Source organism: Canis lupus, chromosome 6 (genome assembly GCF_048164855.1).
Source record: "Canis lupus baileyi chromosome 6, mCanLup2.hap1, whole genome shotgun sequence".
NCBI lineage: Eukaryota > Metazoa > Chordata > Mammalia > Carnivora > Canidae > Canis > Canis lupus.
In genome coordinates, this window is record NC_132843.1 from 7,111,191 (window position 1) to 7,132,381 (window position 21,191).

A 21,191-nucleotide genomic window follows, 5' to 3' on the forward strand; every position below is an offset into this window, starting at 1 on the left:
TAGAAATACAAAAGGACACTCACAGGTAGCACACATTTTTTTAGTTAAGGGGCTACTGAGGTAGATGTAGAATTTTCTAGTTATTTTAAATAGAACTCAATATAGCTTGGCAGAAAAAAAAATACTGATTCTGATGGGAGGTCTGGGTTCTGATTTGACACTTCTCAGAGATTAAACTGTGTAGTTTGGGCAATTCATGAACCTCCCTGGGTCTCAGCTGCCTCATATTTAAAATGAGGAAGTTGGACTAGTTCATCACTACCATCCAAACTCTAAATGATATATAAATATGCAAATATTTCCTTATCTTAGGTTTAAAGAATCGATATGAAACTACATGGAAGTGAGGAATGCCTGGGTGGCTCAGTGGTTGAGCATCTGTCTTTGGCCCAAGTTATGATCCTGGGGTCCTGCGATTGAGTCCCACATTGGGCTCCCCATGGGGAGTCTGCTTTGCCCTCTGCCTATATCTCTGCCTCTCTCTGTGTGTCTCTTATGAATAAATAAATAAAATCTTTAAAAAAATAATTAACTGGATGCCAGAGTGCAATGAAAATAATAGATTTTTATTTGGAAGTCATGCATGCCCTTATTTCTGGGACTAGCAAGACAACTAATAGAAAACAATAAGTTATTCTGATCTCCTGTTTTGACAGAACTTAATAGAACTCCTAGCTCATGTCCTTTCTTAATCTGAAACCCAAAAGTGGTGAGTGGGTTCATGCATGAAGGTTCGTGAGCAAGACACACCTGCCCATCTCTAGAAATGACCACATGTCATTCTCCCCCTATCATTGGTTAAAACATTAATGCTGATTAAAACATAAATGAGATGATTTTCCACAAATTTTATTGTTTAATCTAAAGAGTAATAAAATACTTTGAATGTTTTATTATCTACTCAGTATCATGCCTATTTTTATAGAGGAATAGAATGTGTCTTCTTTATAGTTTATAGTTTAGAAAAAAAAGGATTATATATAAGAGATAGAGCAGGGAAAGGTCATAATGAGCTGTTTTCAGTCATTAAAACAGTAACGATCACTTTTTAAAGGCCCCTCCCTGAAGCTACAAACAGCTCTCTATGTAAACTTCTTCTAAATCTACTACGGTTGAGAACTGTTACTATTCTCACTTCTCAGATGAGGGAATTAAAGCCCAAAGATTTAAAGATTTTTATTAAGTGCAAAGGAGGTCAGAAGGATGAGAATGCTATGGGCTGTAAGAGTGGGAAGCAGCTTTTTGAAGGACGTGAAGGCTGAGGAGCCCTTTGGTGGGCAGCTGAGGAGAAGGAAATGAAGGCAGTCAGGTGGAAGGCAGGAGGTGGAGGAGAGTAGGCTCCGAGAAAAAGCCTGGAACGGAAGGAGCATGGCCTATGGCACTGACGCCAGGGTGACATCTTTGCAGAATTAGCTGCACTGAAGGAAAAGTCACTGGTTTTAAAGAATGACCCAGGAATACAGAAAACCTTGAAAATTAAGATTTAAATTAAGTTGTTCAAAGTTCTGTGGAGAGAGTGACATGATGCAGGTGTATTTTCTTTTATTATTAATTTTTTTATAATTCAAGTATAATTAACTTACGGTATTATATTACTTTTAGGTGAACAATACCATAATTCAACAATTCTATACAGATTTCTCAGTGCTCATTAGGGTAAGTGTACTTTTAATCCCTTTTATCTATTTCACCTCTCTCCCTGCCCATCTGGCAACCACCAGTTTTTGTTCTCTGTATTTAAGAGTCTGTTTTTTGGATTGTCTCTCTCTCTCCTTTTTTTTTCTTCATTCGTTTTGTTTCTTAAATTCCACATATGAATGATATCATGTGTTTGTTTTTCTCTAACTTATTTCACTTCGCATTACACCCTCTATGCCCACCCATGCCATGTGGCAAGATTTCATTCTATTTTACAGCTCAGTAATATTCCATATATTATCTATCCCTCTATATGTGGACACTTGGGTTGCTTCCATATCTTGATTACTGCAAATAATGCTATAATAAAAATAGAAGTGCATATATATTTTTGAATTAGTGTTTTAATTTTTTGGATACTCAATAATAGAATTACTGGATCATATAGTAGTTCTATTTTTAACTTTTTGAGGAACCTCCATACTATTTCCCACAGCAGCTGCACCAAATTACATTCCCACCAACAATGCACAAGGGTTCCTTTTTCTCTACATCCTTGCCAACATTTGTTATTTTTTCTGTTTTTGATTTTAGGCATTCTGACAGGTGTGAGTTGATACCTCATTGTAGTTTTAATTTGCATTTCTCTGATGATTAGTGATGTTGAGCATCTTTTCATGTGTCTGTTGGCCATCTGGATGTCTTCTTTGGAAAAACATCTATTCAGGTCTTTTGCCTATTTTTAAAATTGGATTATTTGTTTTCTTGGTACCGAGTTGTGTAAGTTCTTTATATATTTTGAATATTAACCTAATATCAGATGTGTCATTTGCAAGTATCTTCTCCCATTCAGTAGGCTGCCTTTTTTTTTATTGTTTCCTTTGCTGTGCAGAAGCTTTTTATTTTGATGTAGTCCCCAAAATTTAATTTTGCTTTTATTTCCCTTGCCAGAGGAGACATACCTAGAAAAATACTTCTGTAAGTGATGTCAGAGAGACAGGACTTAAATAAATAAAATCGGAAATGAAGGAGGAGAAATAGCAACCAACACCACAGAGACACAAGTGTTTTTATGATTAGTTTTGTGGGTGTGTAGGCAACATAAGAATGGGGTAAAGCTGGAAACCACCAAAGAAGGTTAGAAATTTCAGCATGAAATAGGAGGATCTGGATATAGGTAATGAAAATTGAGAAAAAAGAACAATCTAATATTTAACGTAGAAACAATAGGAGTTAGAACCAAAGTAAGCATAGAAATGCAGCAGGTGGGGAAGAGTCAGAGGTGACCAACTCATATTGTTGGCACTTTCTTTTCACTTATCAGAGAGATAAGGAAGAATTGGAAGAAGCAGAGACAGGGCTTCTCATCTCAGTCCTGACTGGGTGACCTATAGCAAACTGATATTCCTTATAAAAATAACTCCAATAAGACAACTACTTGAGAGCAACCATCAAGGTGGGACCTGCAGGGCTCCAGAAAAAAGAAGAGGAATTTGTGGGATGAGTTCCTCCTTTACCTTGGCTGTTCCCACATTTTCCTTCCACAGCAATATGATGGTATATTGTATAGGTAATAAACACTCAAAAATACTTTGTCAGTTCTTTAAATGAAACAGTAAAGTGCTGTAAACATTTAATGCATGTTATAATCAGTAATCAAGGATCACTGCATAATCAGCTGCTTAAGAAAAAAAAAGGGTAATAGCTCTTTTTCCCAGGAATAAGTAAATGTATTCATTTGATGGGCTTCTCAAGTTCTTTGCCACTTATTCTGATGCCTGGCAAATAGGTTTTAGGTCAAATATACGATAGGCTACCACTGTATTTATGTGCCATATGTGCATGTTTTGTATATGGGAGTCACCTGTATAATCAACATAAAATCTCATTTATGTCTATGCTATTGGATTCAACGTATAATTTTACTATTTTAAATTATTTTAGAGGTTTATTGCAATTGTGTATTTGTTTTTTTTTCATGAGTTGCTGGTGACATGTGCTGTCTATTTGTTAAATCTTTGTTTATCGAGGTAATATCCAATTACAATATTGTTTCTATGGGAAAGTATGATCTATTTCAAGGCCACCAATCTAATGAAGTAATTTCTTAGCACTATGCTGAAAAGCAAGAGTAGCCTCTATTTTGTGCTAAATTTTTATCGGTACCTTGAAATATGTTTCAGAATGCTATTTAAATATATTTAAATAAACATTTCATAAATAATCTAATACCCAAGCAACAACTCCTAAGTCTAACATAATAATAAAACTTGAATAAAGAACTATTTAGAGCAATATAGCATAATTATATATAGATAGAAAGGTAACTCTATGACTCATAAAGAATTAAAATTCAACATCTTTATTCATTTTCCTTTTTAAATCAATGCCTAAGTTCACAGAAGCATATTTTTATTATTCAATAGAGTTACTGGTTCCTTCATTTTCATTATAGAGACCTCAATTTAAAAGAAATAAAAGCTGCTTTTCTGAAAGCATATATATTTCATATAAACATATCATGTAAAAGTACTCACAATCTTCATCCGTCTGTACTATGAGTTCTTGACTTTCCTTCCGTCCTTCAGGATTCATGAGGATGAGTTTCACACTAACATTGGTATATGGTGAAAGGTTAGTGATCGTATGTTGAGGGTGTGAATTATCTGTGTCCCAGCTTACTTCTTCTCGCACTTGCTCCTGTCCTCCAACTTGGTAACAGTAGTGGACTGTGAGATTATAACTATGGCAGCGAGTTACGTTATATCCGAATGGCTCCCAGCGGATAGTGATTTGTCGAGATTTGACTTCTACCACTTCCAGTTTTCTTGGGCCACGCATGGGATCTAGTATAGAAAAGAAAAGAAGTAACAGGAAACATAAGAGAAACGTATTATGAGAGTTCTGGTGAAGCTCAGAAGTCACAGATAGTCCTACTTGTCCCAATAGCTGGTCTTCTCTTCTTCCATAACAATGAAATCCCTAAATCCTAGCTGGGCATAACACCACCCAGAATAAAGACTAGAATTTTTGGTGTCTTCCGTGAGGTATGACCATATGCCTAAGTTCTGGTGAACGGCATACGAGATGAGATCAAGAACAGTTTCTGGGAGGTATTCTTAGAAGAAAGTCTCACCATCTTTTTTCCTTCTTCCTACCCATTAGCTGGAGTGAAGATATGATGTTTTTTGCTCATGCCACCATGATGGACCATGAAGCACGTAAACATCAACCATTCAAAGCAATAATGAAGAAGGAGGCAGAATTTCTGGTAATCACTAAGTTACCGAACTATCCCTGAACTGTCTACTTCTGAAATTTTCATTAGAGAGAAATACAGTACTTTTATTTAAGGCTCTTTTTCTCTGAGGCTCTGATACATGAAACCAATCTTGATGTTAATTGATAAATATATCTTATCTTTTTAAATTGATTCATAATTATGTAATTGGAAAAAATAAGAGAGAAAGCTTGAGAATGCAGCATGAAATAACATAATGATTAGAGAGCATAAACCTCTGAGCAGGACTCCAGGCCTTCTCTGAGTTTTGATTCATATAGCATTTCATGGAATGAAATGCTATATGAATATGTGCTATATGAATATGAAATGCTATATGAATATATGCTATGTGCTATATACACTTTTCTAAGAAGTTTACCTTTCATGGCTTTGTAGAGAATCTAATCTTAAATGCTCCATGTTGGAATATCCACAAATATACTTACTCCCTATATTCTGATTTTTTTTTCCTGAATTGTGGTCATCATACATGAATGTAAAGAGATCTACAACTGGTAAGATAAAGTCAGCATGAAAACTTAAGAAATAATAGCTACCATTTACTGCATGTGCACTTACTATGTGTACCTTGCTTCATATGTAGTCCCCATTCCTTCAAACAATCCTGTGAACCAAGTACCATTCTTCCCAATACATAGATGAAAAAATTGCAGCCAGCATTGGTTTAAGAACTTGGTTCAAGGTTTGATTGTGGTTATGAATTCATACGTGTCTGACAGTGAAACATGCTGCTTTAACTCTCTATTGCAGTGTCTCCACCAAAGAAAAGAAAATCAGAAAAAAAAAAAGAAATTAGAATGTTCACAATACACAAAACTGCACCTAAAACATGACCAAGGAATGTAAAACATAATAAAGATCGCATGTATTTAATTTTGGAGCAAATGTGCCATGAAGTCTCTTCTCTTTCTAATACCATAGAAGAGGGTTCTATTCTATGTTCCCAGTTCAGCTTTGGCAGAATACCCTCCCTATATTTTGTGGCTGCTGGAAATTTGTCTGGACTGTTACTGGAGTTCATTTCTTGATTTCCATTTGTGTATAAATTCCTTGTCTTCTCCATCACTTAGGACTAAGGGAGAACCTAAAACTACTCCCTTAACTGTGACCTCCAACAAATGAAAACATTTCAACTGAAATAATGCTTTAGTTTTATATATGCAAGATGGGATTTATCTGCCAGATATCTGCTTGAACCATAAAATGAGGTTAATAATGATCATTCATGCTACTCCATCCTGTAATAACTCTAGGAACCAAGGATGAGTGAGACGAAAACTCCCTCAGGGAATCTTGAGTGGCATTCCCATGAAACTTTTCTTTCTATTAAATAATTTTTTTATATTTAAATTACTAGTGTTAGGGGAAATATCATAAGTTATTTGGAAATAACTGAAGGTTTTTTTCTAGTCTAGTGACTTTTTACAATGTAAAGGAAATGTCTAACTTTATATATAGTGCTTTATTAGTTGCATGTTTACAAAAATTTTGAATAAGCTCCAGATCCCTTATACGTAAACAGGTTAGCATTCATCTCTTTGCCCCTTTCCTTATTAATCACAGGTATCCATAAGAAGTGTTCTAAAGCAAAAAATAAAAAATTAAAAAAATAAATATAGAAAAGTGTTCTAAAGCATTTTCTCAAGGTTTTCATCAATTTTACTTACTAATAAAACTAAATGTTTTAATAAGTATAATAAGTTAATAAGACTAAATGTTTCAGAGTTTAGTTTAAACAATGTAGTTCTAACTTAATTTCCATAGAAAACTACTTTCTACTGCATAAACAAGCCTGCTTCAATTCAGCACTTTTTAGTCAAGAAAATACATACATGAATGAAGCTCCAGGATTGAAAAACCAAGGGTCCTGTCTGCTTACTGCTCAAGTTTTCTTGGAATGCATGCTAGCTTCCTTTCTGTCATACCTCTACAAATTCTATCATGGTAAAATTATGTTTCAAACTTTCCATAACTTTGCCAAATAAAATAGTTAAGCATAGCACAAGAGAACCATATCTAATGACTAAGGTTCCAGAGTCCCTGCTGTCAAGAGTGGTAATTGGTAGACTAGAGATAGAGGTTGTATGAGATCTAAATCTTGGATAAAAAGAAGCTTCTGTTCACTGACTTGAATCCTCAAGATCCTGGCTACCCAAAACAAAACAATCTTACAGAAGCTGTTACACACAGAACATCTCCATTTATGTTCTTCATGGTCCTTTGCTAAGGGTGCAGCGCTGTTGTGTTTCCTACTATGTCTGTACCAAAATGGCAGAGTAAAATCATATCAACAGGGGGCAGGGATGAATGACACTTTGACTACCATTCTATCCCAGTCATTCCATGACTGCTTCTATTGGTCAAAAGCTTAAGAGAGAAGTTGAATCAATACCATGACGTCAGCAACAGAGTCCACCTTTATGGAGGGCTGTCATTTCTCTCATCAGGACCAGAAGGTAAGGGTTAGTTAAGTGAGAAGAGAAAATGATGTCTGATAACATAACTGAATGCTGTACCCTGCCAAGTACCTGTGATAATGTCCTCTTTTGAGGGTATTGTTGATGAGCTAAGTCTAATGACTCAGGGAATCTGAAAATCCTTTCAACTCATCCCAAGGAAATGGCCTGATTTCATCGCTTTTTTCTTCTCTTCTGCTATTCTGCAAATTGCACTCTGCTCCAGAAATGGTTTACATCTTAAGTTAGCATTTTATAGTACCTTTATCTTCAATGTTTCTGTTGGAACCATTTCTATTAGCATGCCGCTAAGTGTGAATGAGGCATTCCATGTGGACATTTGCTCTCATGAGTTATACTGATGCTTGCTGCAGACTTTGAAGGGCATTGTTGCAGAAATATATCACACTCTAGGCAATAGACGGCAACTTCATAACCAGAAATGTGTAATTTCAGTTGGCTAATTACAACTCATACTGCATTTCTAGGAGCAGAATGCAAGCACTGCCAAAACAACGTGGAATATATGACTACCATTATATGTGCACAATATAAATCTCTTAGGGTTAGATAATGGGGTATTAATTATACTCACAGGACCACTCATTGTTGGATATTTGCTTCCTTTTCCTCAGAATCCTAGAGAACCTATTGAGGATGTGGGTCACTTCCAAGGCCGTTTATCTTCACACTCATACCCTCACCGGAATGGGTCTCGTGACAGGCCGCCACTGGCATGAATCATGAATCATCAGTCTGGGCCCACCGACTCACAGTAAGAGACTAGAATGGACTCCCTAAGAAGCACATTGGCTGTCTCGCCTGAAGCTTCGTCAGGGAGTTCTTACCGCTTGCCAGGCTGGTGGTAGCATTTTTCATTCTGTTCTCTTTCTGCCAGTTCCAGCCAGGTTTCATGCAGAGAAGCCTGACAGTTGCAGCCCTGACCTGAGGGACCAGTAAGCCCAGTTCTGGCCTCCGGCACTTTAGCATCCTATTTAATCAGTGATCCTGGCTCCCTCTACACTCAATTCTGTTTTCCTATGAATGAGGGCAGAAACTGACAGGTAGGATCAATTTCTATTGCAGGTTCAATTCACAGCTCGTTTCTCTGGAACTCTGCTCTTTACTCCTATTACTACTATGGTTCTTTTTCAGAAACTCAATTTCAGAACCTATGAGAGATATTTGGGTGTAATTTTAGGATCCTGTCATTGATCATCAAAAACACAGATTACAACCAATGCTCCTGCTAACAGGTTCCTCTTTCCTCCCTCTTCCAGAACTATCCAGAAGTCTATTGCGATAAAAGGGATAACAACCAGAATGGCCTGGTGGGCCCCACGCTGGCACCTTTATCTAACTCTATTTCTGCTTCATCAGTCAGACAAAAGCAGACAAGACAATATCCCAACAGCTTTTTTTACTCGTCAGTTAAATCAGAGCAAATACCTAATTAATATTATACTGGCTTACCCAATCATTCAATATTCCTATGCAGCAAGGATTCCAGGGACAGGGCACTGTTTTCAAGTGACACAGCTGCAGTTTTTGGATTAGCCAATGTTTTCCAGAGTTTAAGAAGTGCCCCCTTGTCAGTGAGGCTAAACATTTAATTTATAAAATTCATAAAATTTATGTTACCCTATAATCATTCTATATGTACTTGAATAAATTAAAAGTTGTTGTAAGAATTACATGAATTTGAATAGTCTCATCCACCAAAATACTTTTCACAGGTATTGCATAAATTGTTTTTGGAATATATCATAATTAAAAATCAAGAAATGTACTTGAAAGTTGTCTAGTTTTCTTAAATATTTCATACAATCCTATATGGAAGAATAGTTTCTTCCTAAAAAAATTAAATTTAAAAAACAGGACTATTAAGAGATGAAAAAACAGGTTTACTGAATAAATGAATGGAAGCATAGCAATGGCAAGCCTCACACAAAATCAAACATTCTGCTTTACTCCTTGGTTTAAGATGGACATACTCTTCACGGTGCCCCTTGTGTTTTCCAAGTATGGGTTTGAAGTTAGCCTAAATGATAAAGGTATATAATCTACTACTGCATGTTGCTGGAAAATGGACTAACCATATAACACTTATATTGATAGTTTTAATTTCCATCATAGCACGAAGCTGGAATTGATATTCATGTTTTATGGAAAATGTAAAGGATTCTTACATAACAAAATGACTAGGATATATATGAAGGTGAGAATTTAGTCCCTTTGAGGAAGAAGGCTAAGGCTGCACACATACTCTAAATAGGAGCAACCACTCTTTTTTTATTTTTATTTTTTTTTGTTTATTACTTTCATAGCAAAGAGCTGAAAAATGTTAGGTCCCACAAAGGAGCAGAACCTGACCCAAGGCCCACAAGGCATCTCCACCCCACAGGGGTGTGGGCTGGGCCAGGCAGGGCTGAAGGCAGCAGGAATGGGAGTAAGAGACCAGGCCCGCCAGAGAGGCCCTGCTAGGGTGGGCAGACTGGCAGGGGAGATGATGTAGTTTAAGGACCGGACAGGCAAAGCCTCTTTAGGTCTTGTTGAGCATCCAGAGCAGATCCAGAAGGCTGAGGGGGTCATCAGTATATATTTCAAGTCTTTGGCTAATCGCCCAATGTACATGCTTTTTAGGATAATTTGACAGGTCCTTCAGGATAATATATATTTTTTAAATATTTACTTATTTATTTTAGAGAGAAAGAGCACAGCACAGCAGGAGAGGCAGAGGGAGAGAGACAGAGTCTCAAGCACATTCCCCGCTGAGCATGGAGCCCAACACAGGACTAGATCCCATCACCCTGAGATCACCTGAGCCAAAGCCAAGAGTCGGATGCTTAACCAATCGTGGCACACAGGCACCCCCAGGGTAATATTTTTTAAACAAAAAATTTTAATTTAATGTTCTTAAATAAAGTATGTTGAAAGGTGAGTGGAAAAAAGAGGCAATGAACATTTAACTGTTGACAACTTCTGAAGTAAAGAAATGTAGGCATTGACAAGGTACTCAATGGCAATAACATTTGTCATATTTTATTCTTCCTGGATTGATTAACTGCACAAAATAAGGCTAGAAGTCACACAATGGTTGAAAGTTGTTATTCTGGTAAACATAAAGTGTTCTTTTTGTTGGCATTAATTTAAGGTCTTTGAAATTTTAAGCAATAAAACCTTTGAAACACATTGAAAAGGACCAAATGAAACAATTACTTGTGTCCCTACTAATATCAAATGTTAACATTTTATGTTTGGCTTCAGACCAGTTTTATTAAAGAAATAAAATATTGCTCATTCAATTCTTCTACTTTCCTGCAAGCAATCCCAAGGTTATTATGTTTTACCCCCAGATATCTTTTTATACTTTTATTACATATATCTGGGATGCTTACAATTTTATATAAAAGCTACCATTCTTTGCAATTTAGAATTCATTCTATGTTAGTCAAGTTGAAAAATATAAATCTAGTTATAATTTTAATTGGTGTATAGAATTCCATTAAACAAATAAACCATAGTTTACTTATATATTCTTCCATTGAGGAACAGATAGGTTGAGTCTACTTTTTCTCTATTACAAGCAGTGTAACAAGGAGCATCCCTGCTTATATATCCCTTAGCCAGGGATGACATAAAATGTGGGACTGTTGGCTTGTAGAGTTAGCATGTCTTCAAGTGTACTAGATAATGTTAAATTGCCCTCCAAAAGGAAAACAACATTCAGATAGTCCTTTCCTCCCAGTGAAATCCTATTTCAATGCTATAAACCTAAAACCTGTTCCTGAGGAGAGATCTTGAATTACTGGTACTAGTTCCAGTAAGATATAAATAAGCAAAGTCTAATCTGGGACCAGTTTATGAACTGTCTTATGTATTTGACATAATCTTTGAAATGGAAATTTATGTACAGAACTGTTTTTCTCTGGCTATAGTGTTTGACAAGTGTTTATGTTAGGAATCTCTCCCAATTACCATTCATTATATCCTATTATGTATATGTGTATCAAAGAAAAATAAAAAATTCAAACTCATCAGAATTAGATAAATTGATGGATAATGTATCCCTAAAATAATAAAATAATCATTAAGTTTTCAGATTACATCAAAATGGCATATCATTCACTATGAAGGACTCTCCCACTTCAACACAACCAGATTCAGCATAAGATATATATATATATATATATATATATATATATATATATATATATATATATTTAATTGCACAGACCATGATGTATCTCCAGTGGCACCTTATATCATGTTCCTTGTCTAAATAAAATAAAATAAAATGATAAATGCCTACCTCAGCTCTGCAATCTAAAGAATAACCCTTGGGCACAGAGCAGGATAGGGAAGCTAAACCTCTAGCTCCAGGTTAATCTCAGATACTTGGAAGTAGCTAAAGCATCCATAGTCAGTACTGCCTCCTGGATCCCAAGAGACAGGATTTGTGTTTACAAATTGTCTCTGAACAAAATCATCCTTAAGTTATGTCTCCTGTTTTGAGATTAGGACCAGCCAAATATGAGCTCATTAGCAGAGATCACACACATACACACACACACCCCACCAGAAAACTGCCACCAGTGAGAGTTAGCAGAAATAGGAAACAACAGATTTATATCCCCAAGACTGTCAGATGAAAAATATAAATTTTGAGTAACACTTTCAAATTTAAAAATATAATCACCAAAATGAGAATGCCATCATGAAAAATGAAAAGTTGGATTTTAAAAACAATATAACTTTTAGAAATAAAAAATTAAACTATAACAAAAACTCAAAGGAAGGATAAAACAGCATGATTGGACACAGCTTAAGAGAAAATTAATGAACTAGAAGATAGGTGAGAGGAAATTATCTAGAATGCAGCACAGAGAACCAGAAACAAGGAGTGGTTGAAAATAGTAATGAGGCAGCCCTGGTGGCTCAGCGGTTTAGCGCTGCCTTCAGCCCAGGGTGTGATGCTGAAGACCCGGGATCGAGTCCCACGTTGGGTTCCCTGTGTGGAGCTTGCTTCTCCTTCTGCCTGTGTCTCTGCCTCTCTCTCTCTCTCTCTCTGTGTCTCTAATGAATAAATAAATAAAATCTTTAAGAAAAAAGAAAATAGTAATGAGAAATGCAGAACAGAATTTGAGGGTCTAACTTGTCTGTAATTGGTATTGCAGGAGGAGGACAGACAGAACAGAGGGGAGGCACACTACCAGCAGATAGAGTCTGAGGAATTTCCAGACCTGACAAAAGACATCAATTAAAACATAAAGAATATATAATATATACAAAAGAGGGTAAATGATATTAAGTCCATACTTAGACATAGTGTAGTTAAACTACAGATACTAAAATCAAAGAAAATATCTTAAAAATACCTGGAGAGAAAAGTCATATCACTTATAAAGTAATAGCAATTAGATTGAAAGTAGGTTTCTCAATAGTATCAGGAGAAGGCAGAAAATGGGAATAATATATCAAAAGTGTGAGAGAAAATATGTCAACTTAAAATTGGAAACTAGTAAAGTGATCTTTCTATAAGTAAAGGTGAAATAAAAAGGATTTCAAAGAATCAAAACAGAGTGAGATTACTACCAGTAACCTACATTAAAGGATAAACTTCAGAAAGAAATAAAAATGATATATCTGAGATGCTACGAAAAATAAGATGAGTAAAAAAAAATCTAACTCTATATATGTAAAATAATAATAATGTCTAATCTGAGAGGTTTCAGAAAATAGCATGGAATTTAATTTTTGACTATTGTAATGTAAGTAATATAAGTAGGGAAGGCAATGCTCAGAGTTAGAATAGTATAAGACCCTTACCTCATTGGGAAGAGGGGGGAGTTTAAGATATTAAGTATAGGCTTTTAAAAATATGTACAGTAACTTTATTTTCTATGTTAACCACTATAATAATAGCAGTAGAGTGATATTTTGCAAGAGTAAAGAATAACAATTTTTAAAAGCCTAACACACTCAGAGGGGAAAAAACCCCAAATACTAATATGTGTAATTCTACTTGTTGGTAGAAACACATTCAGATATATTACAAATCACAATACATGTAAATGAAACTTTGTCAATTAAAAGATCTGGGGAATTACACTCAATGTAAAATCAATACCCTGCTACATATTGTTTATAAGAAATAAATCTAAGCCATATGTACTTGGAAATTCAAAAGAAAAATAATATAAAAAAGGTAACTGCAAAATAATCAGAAGAAACACAGGATAGTCGCATTAAGGGAACACAGAGAATCATTACATAATGATAAAAGTTTCAATTCATCAAAAAGATAAAACATTCACCAAGAAGATTATAAATTCTTATGCACCCCATAAGATAGATAGCCTTAGAATACATGAAGAATTGATATCTTAATACAAAACCAAATAAGGATAACGTGTGTGAGCAACATATTTCATTCATGCACCAACGAGTAAATTATGAACAGAATATTCAAATCTACTCATATATATATAAATATATATTATATTTATATAAAACTGACAATACTGCATTACCAACTTAGATTAATTAGGATGATTTAACATAAAATATCTATAAATGTAATTCATCACATTAGCAAATTAAAGAAGAAAAACCATAGGATAGTTTTAAATAAATGCAGAAAGTGTATTTATTAAAATGTCCATTCATAATAGGAAAAACTTTTGGCAAAATAAGAACAGAATGAAATTTCACACACCTAATCAGCAAACATTGTTCTGAATGGTAACACATGAGGGAAGAACACAAGGATGCAAGCTATCACTGCATCTATGAATATTTTCCTGGAAGTTCTAGCCAAGATGGTTAGGAAGGTACAAAGCATAAAATTTGATAAGGAAAAAACAAAACTCTAACTAGACACCACTTACATGTCAGCACACACACAGGTTTTATAAATTCTAAGAAGCAGCAAGTATTTAGCAAGGTGGCTAAATATAAATCATTGTTAAAATTCTTTGTATAGAAATCCATCAATAACAAACTGGAATACCAGTTTTCAAAAGATATAACTTACAAGAGGACCAAAATATATAGGTGACCCAGGAACAAATCTTACAAAAGAACAAAAATAAAATCCAAAAATGCATTGAAAAGCATTGGTGAGGATCAGCATAACTGTAGAGTTATATCATGTTCATGAACAGGCACACTCAGTATTCTAAAGCGATCCTTTCCCCCTAAAGTAACCACTGGAATCAGTGCAAGTTCAATCAAAATCTAAGAAGAGTCTTGAGAAAGGATGAGTTGACTCTAAAATAAATACAGAGCCAATGCCCCTAAATAGTCATAACACCTGTGGCCAATAATGGACTAGAGAAGCTTTTCCAATCAGGTATCAGGAGTTATTTATTTATTTATTTATTTATTTATTTATTTAATTTATTATTTTTTTAAAGATTATTTATGATAGACATAGAGAGAGAGGCAGAGACACAGGAGGAGGGAGAGCAGGCCCATGCCGGGAGCCTGACGTGGGACTCGATCCCGGGACTCCAGGATCTCGCCCTGGGCCAAAGGCAGATGCTAAACCACTGAGCCACCCAGAGATCCCCCTTTTTTTTATGCCACAGAGAGGGATTTATTCTTCCAGGAAATAAAACTATAGCACTCTGAACTATTTAGAGCTGCAATTCCATCCAAGATTTATGTTAAGATTTTTCTCTTCACTCAAAAACAAGACTCCAAGAAAAAAAAAATCGCTCAGGGAAAAAAGTTGAAAGCCCTCCAAAATTATTTTGTTTACATCTGGAAATAAAGGCAGATGTTACCACTTTACACTGACAGGTGCCACACCACGGGCTCATCCACACAGGCTCCTCCTTATACAACTCGTACTGCACTTAAAGTGATTTGACACCCAGAACTCTCCCTTGAAGGCACAGATAGCTACAGTGACCAAACAGTGGTAATGCTGAAAGAATAGGCATGAAGCTGCCTAGAGTGCTAATAAATGAGAGAGCTGGAAGTTCTTATTCTGACTACTGGAGTAAAGACAGTTAGCACTGGGGAACCTGTGTATCCACACTGGGAAAAAACAAGTGAAAAAAAAAACAAAAGAAGCACCAAGTGTCAATGAAGAGCTTGATTATTTATACTACATTACAATCAAGAACGTATTTATGTTTATTAAGCTGTACCACCAAAGAAAGCTAATAAATAAGCTTATTCTTGGGAAAAAAAGAAAACCAACCAAATAGACTATGGACAAAAGATATAAACAGGTATTTCACAGAAAAGTATACAAGGTGTACCAACAGACAGAAGATCTTGGCAACCATTTGAGAAAAGAAAGATATCCAGGATACACACTGAATGCCCATGGATCACAGGATAAAGGGTGTAACTCAAAAGAGAAATGGATGAAAACCACAAACATGAGTCTCAAAGAAGAGGGAAAATACATAAACATAAAAATATGTTCAAGCTTCATATTAACCTGAGAAAGGCTAAAAAGTAAGGTTGTAGCAAGATTCCATTTTATACCAATCGGACTAGTAGAAATGGAGAAATCTGGTCATACTAACCTTTGGCAAGATGTAGGTCAATGGTAAGTGTTATACACCCCCCCCCCCCCCCACGAAGGAGGGTTTTGAGTGGTACAGCTACCATGGAAGAACACTTGGCAGCATCTTGTAAGGTAGACAGACATTCAAATACTCTGTGACCTAGTAGTTATATTTACATCCTAGAACAGCACTTCTAAACTTCTCTGATGATAAGAGTTATCTGGAACACTTTTAAAATATCAGGCTTCCTAGGCCTTTCCCCAGAGATGCTGATTTGGTGATCTTGTAATGAAGCTGCGAAATTTGCACCTTGGAGACGCAGCCCAGGTCAATCTAATCCCCAGAGAAGTTTGGGGAACAAGCCTAGAGCTCTGCTACTCAAAGTTTGGTTCTCACACCAGCAACAGGGCCCCACCTGAAAGCTCATGAGAAATGAAGATGCCCAGGCCCCACTTCTTGCCTCCTAATGTGAGTGTCTAATGTGCATCTGCACATTAAAGCTTGAGAAACTTTAATTTAGAGGATTATTTTTAGAGTGCAGGCTGGGTCCCTAGGTCTTACACTCAGACTAACATTTGTTTTGGTCCAAAGGTGAGGACTGTATGGTGCAATTTTTGTTGTAGCTCTACATACACACTCCTTTGCAAATTCCTAGGAGTCTGTGTAACTGTGATGCAATATAAAACATATTTCACACTGCAGTAGAAGAGTCTGAAAGACACATCCTTAGAGCCACTGTTCCCTGTGGGCACCAAGAAATACCTACAGAAATGTCTTCAGAGCATTGTTGACAAAGGAATACAGAAGAAAAGTGTAGAAATAAACCAAATGTCTACTGACTAGAACGCAGATAAATACACAACAGAAAATTATACTGTAGTGAAAATGAATAAAGCAAAAATGAATCTTAGAAACACAGAATTGAGTGAAAAACTCAAGTCACAGAAGACTACTGGGATATGATTTAATAAAACTGAAAAACAAGGGGTGCCTGGGTGGCTCAGCTGGTTAGGCGTCTGACTCTTGATTTTGGCTCAGGTCATGGTCTTGGTCATGAGACTGAGCCCTGCCACAGGCTCTCTGCTCAGCGGGGAGTCTGCTGGAATTTCTCTCTCCCTCTCTGTGTCTGTCTGCTCCTCCCCTCATCTCTCGCTCTCTCAGTAAGTAAATAAATCTTTAAAAAAATGCAAAAAAACCCCAAACTGAAAAGCAAGCAAAAGAGAATTGTTTAAGAATGCATACATATATGATAAAACCAACAACTAAGAAAAGAGCAAAGGTAAACTTTACACCAGTTCCCTCTGACTTGGAGGCAGAGGGATAAAATGGGAAGAAGCATGCAGTTAGATCAGACACAAAGTTTCTAGGGATGGTCTGCTTTTAAGCTGAGAAGTCCATTGATCTTATGTTACATAATTTATGTAGGTTGCATGTATTCTTTTGTTTAAATCAAATATTATACAATAGCTTCAAAAAAGATTATTATACAGAAGGCATGAATATTCCAGCAACATTGTTGAACTTTCTGAAATCTCCTTTCTGGAGAATAGTTGATCTTTGTTTTTCATGGGAAAAAGACTATGGTTACTACTAACCAGACTTGAGGGAGCAAGACAATGTCTCATTAAAGATTTAACTCTTCTGGATGCATACCCATGGATGGGATCTGTGACCTCAAAAGCATCATAAAGCCCTTTTCCCATAAAGCGTCATGGGCTCCACAGCAGTAATGTCCTCATCCCTAAAGCCAGACCTTTGGGGCCTGCAAGCTGTGTCTCAATCCTTTGCTCCCCTTACTCTGACACTTACAGTTTGTTTGTTTGTTTGTTTGTTTGTTTGTTTATTTATTTATTTATTTATTGCATTCATTGTCCTTGTCCAAGCTTCTGGACTTCACTCTCCTTCATTCCTGGATACTCACAGTGAGGTTCAAAATAAAACTCAGGACCTCCAACTGTAGGGGAGAGCTACTAGGAAGGCAACTGTACAAGGCCATGGCTAGCCTGAACAGCATCTTTATGTAAATTAGAAAGAGCACCTCTTCCTCAAGGCACTTTTTCTCATCTGCTATAAAGGCGCCACAAAAAATACATACATCTATGAGGCTTATGCTATGAATGGACACTGTGTGTTTACACATCGCATGAGCTGAACTGTATGCCATGGCCATGTTTGAATCCGTGTGCGTACATAGGTGTGTATGTTTGTGTGGTGTTCAAAATGTGCAAGTTACATGATCAAAGAGATTTGTTTCTAGCATATATATGTGTGTGTGTGTACATATGTATGTATATGTACACACATATGTTGCACACTAAAAGGAACTTTTAGTTCTTGGAGAAGACATTTTTTTAAAAAAGATTTTATTTATTTGAGAGAGAGAGCGAGAGTACAAGCAGTGGGATGGGCAGAAGGAGATACAGGCTCCCCACTAAGCAAGGAGTCTGACGATGGGCTCGATCCCAGGACCCTGGAATCATGTCCTGAGCTGAAGGCAGACTTCAGCTGCTGAAGCCAGCCAGGCATCCTAGAGAAGACATTTTTTTTTTTTTGTGAAAAATTTCAAAACTTATGAAAAACCAAGTCCGCAGAAATAAGTACGTTGTGAAGCATGACCTGAAGCATGCATGTTGACAGAGGTATATGGATTTTTTTTCAGTCAACTAATACCATTAACTCATTGACCAGATTTCAATATTCATATGCACATGTAAAGTACTAAAATTGCTTTTCTTGAAGGTACCAATTCCAGTTACTCATTTCTAATCTTACCTGTCCCTCATGCCATTGCCAGAATGCCTTTCATACGTGACGGTTCCTTTGAACCAGTCAGAGGGAATCTAATTGATGCCTCCTTATCATATGAGCCAAAAAGAAAATGTTTCCATTATTAGTCGGAGCTATCAAACAGGTGACATAATCATTCCTGCTTTCTATGCCAGTCAGGGAAATCTATCTGCTGTCCCCCAAATACAGTTCTCCCTCCAAAGTAATCTGTTTTCACTGACCCATATACATGCAGTAATAGTCACCTTCTTATCTGCCAGAAAAGGGACTTCCAAACTTGGTTCCTTTCAAACTTGGCTGAAAATCAATCTCTTTCACAACTATTCTTAAAATAAAAACTGAGACTTTCATCGGCCCACATGGTCAAAATCCCACTGTTCATAATGTCGATTATGTTTCTATGTTTTATAGTGCTCTATAACAATTAGGTGTGTTGAATATTGCTCTCACATCTAATAAGAAGGCTTTGTCCTAGAAGATGCTTATATTTGCTATTGACACATTTGATAAAAGGATACTAATGCAGAATGATAAATGACAAGAATCCAGCTCAGTTATTTCATTTTCATAAGCCAATTCAAGGAATGACTCATCTTCTCCAGTATTTACTAATGTTTTACAAGAAGTCCTTCCAAGTTCTGTGTTTTGACTTGCACCTCTGTTTTACTTTATTGCTTTAAAGAAGTTGCACTATAAACTTGGCTTCCACTAATCCCTGGCATTGTCTGTTTTGGCTTGAGCTTCTTTGTGACATTTCCAAAGTGTAAAGTTCATCCCTGTAGAAGGAACACTATCACTCTACAGCACAATTAGAACCTTCAATTGTTTTGATGCACTGGCACAAAGTGCAATTCATCCTATAGATGAACTTTACAAAAAAACCTTTGTATGAAATAAAAATGAGTCTGCAGTAAAAGACTGCCTTGGTATTTCTTGCAGACTATATCAAATAGGAGGTGGCAAAATGATTTCCACAGAGTTTTAGAGAACTGTCAAAAATTGGTTTCAAATGGGTTTTGACCTCTTCTGACCCTTATTAATCTGTGATACCCAAAAAAGCCTTGGGAGTTTGGATCTACTATTCTATCCAGAGCTAAAGAGTACTATGGCCTTTCACTCTCGGTTAGAGAAGTAATGTGACTGATGTTGGACAAAAGCCAGTCATAAATAACTTTAGTTCTACCTGTAATAATCATTCCCTCTAGTTAATACTAAGCAGAGAAATGTTATTTAAAACATTTTGATGTGTTCAGAGCCTCCTATTTTGGTATTTACAATTTTTTTATAATTGCATTTTTCTGTTTGAGGAGTCTGGGCCAATAGTTCCACAAAAAAACATACTCAACTATGCTAGACTGATCACTGTACTATGATTCTTCCTAGTTTTCATCAACAACTTGTTTGGGGGGAAAAAACTTTCCTCAATTTAAAGTTACATATAATTGATAAGGTTGTATTTAAAAACCCAAGTTTTCCATCCTTCTAATCTTCTACGGCACCTAGAGAATGAGAGGATAGAAACACAGTTCTAGAAGGATAGCCAGCTGTCAGCATCCTACTTGGGATTATAATAGCAGGGCTACAGAGGGATTACTATAGGAAAAAAATGAACCACTTTCTTTTATTTTAAAAAGGTAAGAAGGAAGAAACCAAAAATCATAGCTTGAAATTATTTGTTTCCCAAACAGCAAAGAAATTTTAAAAAATGCTCTTTTTGTAAAATGTAGTTTACTTTTCTGCTGGATTATCTCCAGAATTCACTATCTTATTAGCACCACAGTAGCATGCTATTTACCCTAAAAGTAGTTTTTGTGTGGAGTTAACTCCATTTTCCCATCTTTCTGATTTTGCAATGTTCTTTTTTTAAGGTTTTATTTATTTATTCATGAGAGATACTAAGAGAGAGGCAGAGACACAGGCAGAGGGAGAAGCAGGCTCCTGTGGGGAGCCTGATGCGGACTTAATCCCAGAACCCCAGGATCACCACCCAAGCCAAAGGCAGATGTTCAACCACTGAGCCACCCAGGTGCCCTGCAATGTTCTTTTTCTAACCTTTCCACATAGTTAAGTACAGGGTACTATGACAAAGCTCAATTTTCTGATTTAAAAATATGGGAAGTTTCCATCCATGTCATTGTGAGCAGCAAGATTTCTTTCTTTTTATAACTGAGTAAAATTCCATTGTATGTAAATATACACCATATCTTCCTTATTTTATATCTATATCTATCTATCTATCTATCTATCTATCTATCTATCTATCAACTTCATCAGTTCATGGACACTTGGGCTGCTTCCACAATTTGGCTATGGTAGATAATGCTGCTATAAACACTGGGGTGCATCTATCCTTTTGAATTAGTGATTTTGTATTCTTTGGGTAAATAGCTATTTGTGAAATTGCTGGATCCTAGGGTAGTTCTATTTTTAACTTTTTGAGGAAACTCCATACTGTTTTCCACAGTGGCTGTATGTTAA

General features: G+C 36.1%; 1 protein-coding gene across 7 annotated transcripts in view; it reads right to left on the bottom strand.

The window, feature by feature from the left end:
• The window catches only part of PTPRM (protein tyrosine phosphatase receptor type M), a 779,952-nt gene that overhangs the window by 306,078 nt on the left and 452,683 nt on the right, over positions 1-21,191 (bottom strand). For all 7 annotated transcript variants that reach the window (XM_072828757.1, XM_072828756.1, XM_072828755.1 and 4 more), the window contains one exon: positions 4,176-4,484. In XM_072828757.1, the coding sequence (XP_072684858.1) occupies positions 4,176-4,484 (309 nt within the window). The remainder of the gene's footprint in view (positions 1-4,175; positions 4,485-21,191) is intronic.